Raw genomic sequence first — 10062 nt, forward strand, 5'->3', positions numbered from 1 at the left:
CTGACAAAAGCAGCAGGATGAATTCTGAAGTGTTTCGGGCAATATTATCTGCTCACATTCAGCCAAATGCTGCAGAACTCATTGGACGGCGCTTCACAGTGCAGATGGACAATGACCCAAAGCATACTGCAAAAGCAACCAAAGAGTTTTTGAAGGGACAGAAGTGGAATGTTATGCAATGGCCAAGTCAATCACCTGAATCCCATTGAGCATGCATTTCACTTGCTGAAGACAAAACTGAAGTGAAAATGCCCCAAGAACAAGCAGGAACTGAAGACAGTTGCAGTTGAGGCCTAGCAGAGCATCACCAGGGATGAAACCCAGTGTCTGGTGATGTCTATGCGTTCCAGACTTCAGGCTGTGATTGACTGCAAAGGATTTGCAACCAAGTATTAAGAAGGGAAAGTTTGATTTATGATTATTATTCTGTCCCATTACCTTTGGTCCCTTGACGAGTGGGAGGCACATATGCAGGCTGCTGTGGGTCCTGCACCGTTCGCCTGGGTTGGATGTGCATGCCCTCAGGTTGGAGCTGACGGTCTGCAGTTGCAGCGCATTGTGTTTGTTTTGTTCCAGCTCCATTGTGGTGGTGTGTGGAGCCGGGGGTGTTTGAGTTGTGTCGATGTCCCAGTATTTCTGGATCTGACTGTACCATTACCATATTGCCATTTCTACTAATAAAATGTCTCTTTTTTATTGGACGTTAGCAAGACATTTGTTATGTAATTGTGCCTAGGCCATATGAAAATAGTAAGGTTCAGCTACTTGTACAGGTAGCCCCCGACTTAGAACCATTTGTTTAGTGACTGTTCAAAGTTACAACAGTGCTGAAAAACTGACTTACAACCAGTCCTCATACTTACAACCATGGCAGCATCCCCAATCATGTGATCAAAATTCAGGTGCTTGGCAACTGGCGTGTATTTGCGATAGTTTCAGTGTCCTGGGGTCATGTGATCACTACTTGCAACTTTCCCAGCTGGCTTCTGACAGGCAAAGTCAATGGGGGAAGCTGGATGCGCTTAATGACTGCATGATTAACTTAAGTGTGGTGATTCACTTAACTGCGGCAAAAAAGGTCAAAATCAGGCGCAACTCACTTAATAATTGCCTTGTTTAGAAACGGAAATTCTGGTCCCAACTATGGTTGTAAGTTGAGGACTAGCTCTAATAAATTTGTGTTTTCAATTTTTGACTTTCATTTGACTTTAACAAATTAAATTAGGAATTAAATGTGGAGCCATTGAAGAGCCTTCCAAGCTTCTGACTCAATACTGACCTGCATGGTTCATGCACAGTTCACATACCCTTGCTGTTTGAAACTATTGGAATGCAATCCCAAAAATCAATTCTAAAAAACAATTGTGTTTAATTCTTAAAAATGGGCCTAGTGGCAGATTATTTTTGAAAGGTGGGAAGGTCTGTCCTCTTGGTTTCTTTGATGTTGCTTGGAGCCAGGCCAGAAGAGGATGTTTCAGCACCTCCCATGAGGGAAAAGGCAAAATAGTGTTTTACGGTAGATTAAACTTTATTTATAGCCTGAGACCAAATAATAACCACATTGCAAACTCAAAACTAAAAAGAATAAAAAAGATACAGCAAATTGCAGAGAAAAAAATGGAGTGAAATAAGTTAAAATAAAATGAGACATATAACACAGCATTATCAAGATTTATAGATAGATTTTTCTGTCCATTGCAGCTGCTCCTTCCTCTTAGGAAAAACTTACCTGAGGGGGAATTGTCTCACCTGTGTCTTGCTTTTGAGTGCTTGAATCAGGCTTGGGATCTGGGAGCAGTAGGGCCCAATGGATGAGTTGTTCCTCAGCATTGGGACTGTGTATCTGTCTTATATTTGGTGTCTTTTTTATTAAGTGATTTTACTGGGTTTATTACAGTATTGTTCTTTAGTGATGGATGTTGCTCTTTCTAAACGGCTGGAGCAGCATCTTGAGCTATGGAGATGAATTTCAGTTTTTGTTTTGTTTTGAAATTTACAATAAACCTACAATACTTTGAAGCTTAGACTGGTAAGACTTATTCTTACTCTGAAATGACAGAAAAATATCTCCCCATTTTCACAGGTGATTCTGGAACCACTGAAGAGAGTTCAAAGACTGCATACAATTTTGGGGCTTCAGGTTACCTCAGAAGTAAAATATAGTGAAATGTTTCATGTATGCAAAACCTCTAAAAGGGAAACTATTTTTTTTTCACAGAACAGTGTACCTTCATCACAACAGCTTTGTGAGAAGATTGGGCAAAGCAAAAGTGATTGATCCAAGGTCACTCAGTGATTTTCACAGCATAATGGTGGATATTTATCCATTCCTAGTCCAACATCTTAAATACTACATCAGACTAGAGGCAGGATCTATCTTCAGTTGTGGTTTACACTGTCTTTAAAATGCCATACTTGGGGGATCAAAGCACTCAGTTAACTAGGTTTCTCTGGATTATGTTTCCCCCATCCCCCTAACACAGAAACTGGCAATTACAGAAACTCTGTAGAATGCTAAAATAACCAAGGGGCATAGCTAAACAACTTGATGAAATGCATTTATCTTGCATGGCTGTAATGTAATCTGAAATGCTTTTATATTTGGAATCTTGGATCCTAATTTGAGTCCTGTTTTTGAAAGAGGGATTTCCTGCCTATTGTTTTTTACAACCCTTTAAACTCTCTTTATACTAGTATGGGATTTCATAGACTGGGTTGCAGTATGAATAGTAATGATTTTCAGCACACAGTAACAAAACATTTAAATGACTGTTACTTGGTTCATAGCACAATATATATGCACAAGATAGCAGAAACATCAGCAAGTCATTTTAATCTTTTAATAGATTAAAGCAAATTCAGTAACATATCAAACATTACTGTTTTGCCTTAGTTAAAAAAAACCCAAGAAATATGAACTTTCTTAAACTTAAAAAATGTTCATCATGGAAATGGACTGGACTGGAAGAATACATTAGGTAATACCACAAGATAAAACTTTCTTAAAACTGCTCTATGACCAGATTTTATGCAAAAGACCAAACACAAATTGGGAGGTTTAATTTAGATTCCTTCTATAATGAAAACTGACTTTGTATGAATGCTCGTCTGCTTAAAAAGGTCTATACAAAATCTTAAATTATAAACAAAAATGTCATCTTACAACATTTTAATATAGGGAAGCAACTACCTGTCCTCTGGCTTGGTTTCTATCATCATCTGGAAATTGGCAGCTAAAGCCAACATTAGTTCATTATTTCAATGCCAGTGAATTCTGACAGGCAATTATTCCCTTGGCACACCAGAAATCACCACAGGGCAAAAGCCAATTCTGCCATCCTGCGATAGACTCCACACTGAAATGTTGGAAGTCAAAATGGGAATCCGATGTCATATTCCATATTGACTGCACCTTAGAAATTTAGGTATAAAATGTAGCATATTCAAGTTATTTAGCCTTTTGATTTAAAAAACAAAAGCAGAGCAATAATTGGGAAGGTATGAGAGACGACAGTGTGTTACTATACAATTCTTGCTCTTACCAGTCAGTCAAATATTTATTACAAAGACCAGTACAATTAAAAACGCTCAGAATATCTAGTTAATTCTGGAATAAAATAATAACAAATAATGAAATCTATGTTGAAATCATAATTTGGCAGCTTATTAGTTACACACAAGCAAGAGCACAAGAATGTAACATTAGTCCTTAAAGTGTGAAGGCCTATAATTATTATGTACTAAACAGGGTAATAATATCAAAATGGTTAAAATAAATAGATTATTCATCAGGTTCCAGCCAATTTTAGTGCTGTTGCGCAGAATCTAGCTGCTTGTGTTGTGACTACAATCTGTTGGTCTTTAAACAACCACTGAAGATAAATGGTGTCAGAATGGTCAGGTTACTTATAATCGGGAAAATAAATTTTGCTCGAACATCTGTATAAAAAGAGCAGTGAAGAAGGATGGGTCCAGAGGTTTCCACCTCTCCAGAATCCCAAGGGCAGAACTTTTCAGCCAGTGGTATCCCTGCGGTCCAGGATGGCTAAGGGAAGTGTATGGCATCATGCAAGTGAAAAGGCTTTCTGATGATTTGCTATCTCTAACTGGCTAAGATAACTGGCAGGAGTGACTTGCTCTTACCAAAGATTTGATCAAATCTTTTGTTACTACTTTTTAGGACCAGTATGCCTAGCAAAATTCTTCAAAAGAAACAAGGGAACATGTTGCATGAAATATAGACAATACATTAATATTATTACCCTACTACTACCTAAGTACTATATGTCATGAACTAGCTAATTTCACTAGTTTTTTTAAAAAATCTAGATCCTGAAAAGACCTATTTTAAAAGTTTATCACTTTTTTTGAGTCAAAAATGTCTTTCGCCAAAAAGCCAAAACTGAGAAATGTGCCTAGCAAGGATTCATACTTTTCCTTTTTATAAGAACACCAGCATTCTTTACAGTACTGGCATTGAGTAGATCCCCTTTACCTATCAATATAGCTAGTAAACACTTCATTTAGTCACTTTATACTTGGATATGCACTTACCTGCATACAGGACATGGCAATATTAATGTATTAATGTATTAATTCCATGTTTTCTGGAAGTTGACTCAATTAAGTTGGGAACTTTAAACTGCATCTTTAATCACTAGCAGACACAATACATGTCTACTATAGGCTTCCCATTATGCTATGCCATTTTTACACCTGCTATAAAAAAGAAAAATGACTCAATTTTTCGGAAAGCTACTGAATATATGACATAGGGGTTTTTCACTTTTTAAAGATATTTCTTAAGATATGAATATTACTAGCATATATTTTGGGAATCCATGCCTGGGATCATACATTTTTTTAAAAAAAGTATCTGCAGACATTACCATTTCATAAATAGGATTCAATCTCCTCCACCCAACATATTGAACAAATTAACAATAGGTGGAATATAGTGCAAACTGAAGACAGAATTAGGTTTGGATTTCTTTAAAAATTATGAAGCAAAACTTAATCAGTTATGACCACAGATTAGAATAACATTATAGGAAAAATAACTCCGCTAAGATTAACATATAACGGCATTACAATGGAAGTAATAGTATTTTTCAAATCATGTTCTGAAAATTTGCTGCTTTTGTGGAAACCTTGTTTTTTACTGAACAATTTTTACTTCACTTATAGCTATAATTCTCTTAAATTTCAAAGTGCAAATAAAAACTGGTTTGCTTAAGTATTGTCTTCAATAGTCTATAATCAACTATAGTTTACTTGTTTTCTAGTGGCCTTTAGTTATTTTTTGCTTATTAATTTTGAAAGAAAAATTAAGTGACAAATTAAAAATTGGAGAATTACTTTAGGCACACTACATCATTTCCTATGCTCAATGAGAACATTTTTTATATGAACAGGAAACCTTTATATCATATGAAAACTGTCCTTGAATTTCAGGGGCAGCTAATCACAGAATGTGGTAGATTTGGAGACAGCTGAAACTAAGAAACCATCAGTTCCACAAAACTGCATAATCTGAGTTGTGCATTACTCTGAAAAATATATTTGCATCCTAAGCAAAACTTATACTTGTAAAAAAAATCAAAATTCCTTTAAAATGTTTTCTTATTAAACATTAAAACATTTTCACTTTGATTTTACTATTGATTGCTACATTGTGTATCCTGGAAGCTTGTTTATTACTAATTCACTGATATGTTTACACTGATTTGTATTATTCATCTTTCCAAAGCTATCCTCTTGTTCATTGTCAGGTGCTTTGCTTTCTTCTAGACCACTAAATTCAAGGTCAGACACACTAGAGGGCAAGTAAGAGCTAACTTGAGATGTCCTTGCAGAATGGCTGTTTTCTACATATGACTGGCTTTTTGCTAAGTTACAATTTGTATTAGGCTGTACTTGTTGGTCCTCAAAAATTTGGGTAACCTTTTCCTTTTCCTTAATTGTAAGTTGGTCTCTTAAAGTTCTTGCAAGAGAATCATCATCCATTTTTTTCAATCCAATGCCTAATTTGTTTTTGTTAGATTTTAAGTCATATGTCTTTTTAAGAGTCTGAACAGGAGATATAGCTGAAACTTTTGGAAGAAGAGGTGAAATACATTTAGCAGGAAGACTTCTGGAATTTTTAGAACTGGAGTCAATGCCAGACTGACTGTGATCTGAGTTTATAGATAAAGGTTCAGGACTGTACTCTGGAGCTTCCAAGCTTGTGCCACAACTGTCTATACTGGTGAAATCTTCCGAATAGGCTGTATTTTCAGAAGTAACTACTACACTATCTGAATTCTTACGTGCACAATTCTTTTCCAAGTTGTTGGTGTGCCTATCTTTATATATATATGGAATATTACGATCACATTGCAAACATTTTTCTATCTGAGCATCTACTGGGTTTTCAAGGGCTTCAGTATCCTGTAAAAAGACTCTTGGCAGATGGACTTCCAAGCTCTTTTCTTTGCAATTAGAACCAACACTTTCAGAGGAGTACTTCCCTTTGGCGTTGTCTTTATTCTTCACACAACTGGCTCCAATTTTTTTTGTAATACGAGAGCTTATTTTCTTTGTGGTCATATGGCTATTTCGGCCAATACTGCTTTGTATTAAAGTCTCAACATTTTCATTAATTTGAGCATTTTGATCAGAGATGCTTTTTTCATCATATTGCCCAGAAGACTTTGGATGATAGTCAAGGGAGCCCCTGAATATTTTTTCTTTAGTCAAAGAGCTTTTACCTTTTTTTTCAAACGATATGTCACCAAGTTTTTTTCTACGATGTTCTCTCTTTTCATGAACCTTCAACATACCTGGACTTGATCTCTGAACACGAAGCTTTAATGTATTTGTCAGCCCATAAGAGAATTTCCTTCTAGTGGGAGAATTTTCTTTGGTATTAACCTTTTCAGGGCTCACAGGTCTTTCAGTGTATATTGGTTTTGTAAAAGTTTTGCCAGGACAGTTAGGAGACATGCCTTTTAAATGATCTGGGCGATTTCTTTTTAATTTAGGACTAGGTGATCTTCCTCTTTCTTTGTGATGTGGGGTGTTTTTCTTATCATCCCAGCAGGCACACAGATTCTTACCATTACAGGGTAATGTTTTTGTACCTTCTTCTGCATTTTGATATAGCCATGCCAACTGAGGATGCACAGTAGAGGGTCCTGGTGGTAGGGGCTGGCTATTCAGCAAGGAGAGTTCTACCAGCAAAGCATTCAGTAGAGGCAACTGACTTAAAGTCTGCCTGAGTTGTTCAGAAGTACCCGGTGTGTTGGCGAGTAAGGGTGGCAGAGCCTTCTCAGCACTAACGACAGACTCCCCCTTCACAAAAGGTAAAGGAGTTCCTTCTTTGGGAAGTGAATCTTGAGCGGCCATGATTATCACTCTTGTTGCAGCTTTAGGGCTGGGGAAGCAATTTTCCATTTGGTGACTGTAATACATTGGTGGGGGACAAAAGGCATTGTCGTCCAGCTTTCCTGCGATGTCCTCCCCGCTTGAGCTACCGGAAAAGGGCTCCGGCTCTGTATCAGGGCTGCTTAAGGACCCTTGGCTGCCACCGCCTGGGGCAGGGTCCTCCTCTCCTTCCGAGATGAATTCCAGACTGAGCCTCCGTTCCGCAACTCTCCCTTGCGGACAGGGGAGCTGCTGGTCTCCAGCCAGGGCTTCGTCCACCGCCGCCGCCGCCCCTTGCTCGAAGTGATCCAGGCCCGAGGAGCCCAGGCTGCTGAGGCGATAACTCAGTTCCAGCTCCCCCACTGGTTCTCCCATCAGGTCGCGCACCGGGAAGTGGCCCCTTCCAGCTGCCGGCCCGGAGCCAGGCAACAATTCCTCGGCGGCGGCCGCCAGAGAGATGCTGGATGAGCCGAGCAGGCGGGCGGGGCCCGTGTGGGGCGGCAGCGCCAGCAGCAGCGCGTGGAGCGGAGAGCGCCGCAAGAGGCCCTTCAGAGCGTCCGGCCGCAGCCTGAAGAGGCACGACTTGCCCCGCCCGAAGGGCACCACCGGCCAGGACGCGGCCTGCGGGGCGTGGACAAGGAGGGTCGGGAAGTCCAGCAGCCGGAGAGCCACGGCCGACAGGAAGGGGCCACTGTCGGGTAGTAGCGTCGGCAGCAGCCGCGGTTGCACGCGCGCTGACTCCACCAGCAGCTCCAACGAGAACAGGTGCTCCCCGCAGCCATCGCCTCCCTCCATGCCAGCCCGGCGGGAAGGCGCCCCAGATGGCCTCTTGAAAGGCAGGAAGGCCGGCTCTCGCGAGACTGAAGGCAAGCCGCGCGACAGCCTGGGCGCGCGTCTCCCCGTCTATAATGATCGCTATGGAAGCGGCGGCCCTCCGTTGTCTAAGCGACTGTTTGCCGTCGCTGAGCTTTTGAGCGCGGGGGCCGCAAAGACCTCTGGGAGTGCGGGCGCCTCGTGCGGGACCGGAGCCAGGCGCTCCGAGAGCCGCAGGCTGGAAAGGGCTGCCCGAGGACGCTTCCGATAGGCTGAAGCTGCCTTCAGGACGAAGGTCTCTAGAGCAGGGGTCTTCAACCTTGGTCCTTTTACGACTTGTGGACTTCAACTCCCAGAATTCCTCAGCCAGCATGCCTGGCTGAGGAATTCTGGGAGTTGAAGTCCATAAGTCATAAAGTGGCCAAGGTTGGGGACCTCTGCTCTAGAGAGTGCGGTTGCCCGAGGAGACATGAAACACCCGTATACCTTTGACCGCAGCTAATATTGTGCTGGCCTGCCGGGATGACGGTCTCTGGAGCGCTTACGAATCGTGAAAGCTGCCCGTGGCTTATTCTTGTTAAGATATAGAGAAGCGGGCAAGATAATAAAATGAATGCCTTTCAAAAAGAAGTTATAATTATAATGTTGAAGCGTTCGGGATCTGTAGACGTGGAGTCCTCTCGCGTGGGAAACTCGGATCCGGTTGTATTAAGGAATCTCCCCATTTTTGCTGCGGAATTAAGAATCCAATTGTTCACGTTAGGTTTTTAATATTTTGTGTTACTGAGTGATAATTAAAAGGGTTCTTCTCACATTTTTATAATTTAAAACGTACTCCTGTGTGCGGAACATTTTGCAGTGAGAAGAAATAGAAGTCTAGCTGAAAATGAATTTAATCGTATTTATAACTCTTGCTTTTCCCCTGGAAATGTAATATTTGTATGCGTGGAAGTCTCTTATTTTATCCTCACAATAACCCCATAAAATAGATTAGGTTGCAAGACACCGATTAGCTTAAAGTCACCCACAATTACTATACAAATTCTGAACATAGCATCTTTATGTTTCACTGATTTCATTGTAATTTCTTTAATTGCTGTAAGTTGCCCAGAGTCATTGAGAGTTGGATGGCATGCAACTTTAATAAATTATTACATATACTATTTCTTGAAACTACTAAACCAATGATGGCAGAATTTCCTTCTTTGGATGACTATTTTCTAGTGAGCAAAAAGTAAAAAGAGTAGCAAAATACAAGACAATTATAAGTAGAAAATTGCAAGGTATGGATTCTTATAAAACTATGTCAGTGAGGTAAGGCAATTGCAATATTTTTTTTTCTAGAAGTGTTATCAAACTATATCTCTTCTACTGTGAAATTAACTCTGATTTTCTGAAAACATAGCTTTTCACAATGCAAAGTCAATGTAATTAATCATTGATGCAGATAAATGCTAGAACGTATCCAATAATAAGAACATAAATTATCATTATTCCAGAACATTTTTTCCTTCAAACTCACTGAGTTATCCTTAATCTGATTACCTAGGGATTTCATGTAGGACTTGAAGCATTTGGGGTTAGAATGATTTGAAGTGAATTCACTTATGTTAGACAGAGAAATTGCTTTTCTCAGCACCTTGAACTAGTGTACTAGTTATGATTTGGATTAATTTTGTTTGATGGGATTAACTGAAGTCATCAAAGTTAGCCAGAATTCAGCAGCGGTAACAATTTTTAAAACTGCAAAGCTTCGAAGAAGTGTGTTACTATGTTTTGCTTAAGTATGAACGAAGCACCTCTTGGTAGCAACTTCACCATGCAGTGTGACTCTTCCCCCCCCCC

The 10062-nt window shown here is 40.0% G+C and overlaps 1 protein-coding gene across 1 annotated transcript; it reads right to left on the reverse strand.

Moving 5' to 3' along the window:
- Nucleotides 1-5643: 5643 nt before the first annotated feature.
- MAP10 (microtubule associated protein 10) lies at nt 5644-8199 on the reverse strand. The gene has a single exon (XM_015820112.1). It carries the CDS (start codon nt 8197-8199, stop codon nt 5668-5670), a length of 2532 nt encoding a protein of 843 aa, XP_015675598.1. The 3' UTR covers nt 5644-5667.
- Between the last annotated feature and the right edge of the window lie 1863 nt (nt 8200-10062).

This window comes from Protobothrops mucrosquamatus, unplaced genomic scaffold, assembly GCF_001527695.2.
Source record: "Protobothrops mucrosquamatus isolate PMUCROS unplaced genomic scaffold, P.Mucros_1.0 scaffold1068, whole genome shotgun sequence".
In the NCBI taxonomy this organism is placed as follows: domain Eukaryota; kingdom Metazoa; phylum Chordata; class Lepidosauria; order Squamata; family Viperidae; genus Protobothrops; species Protobothrops mucrosquamatus.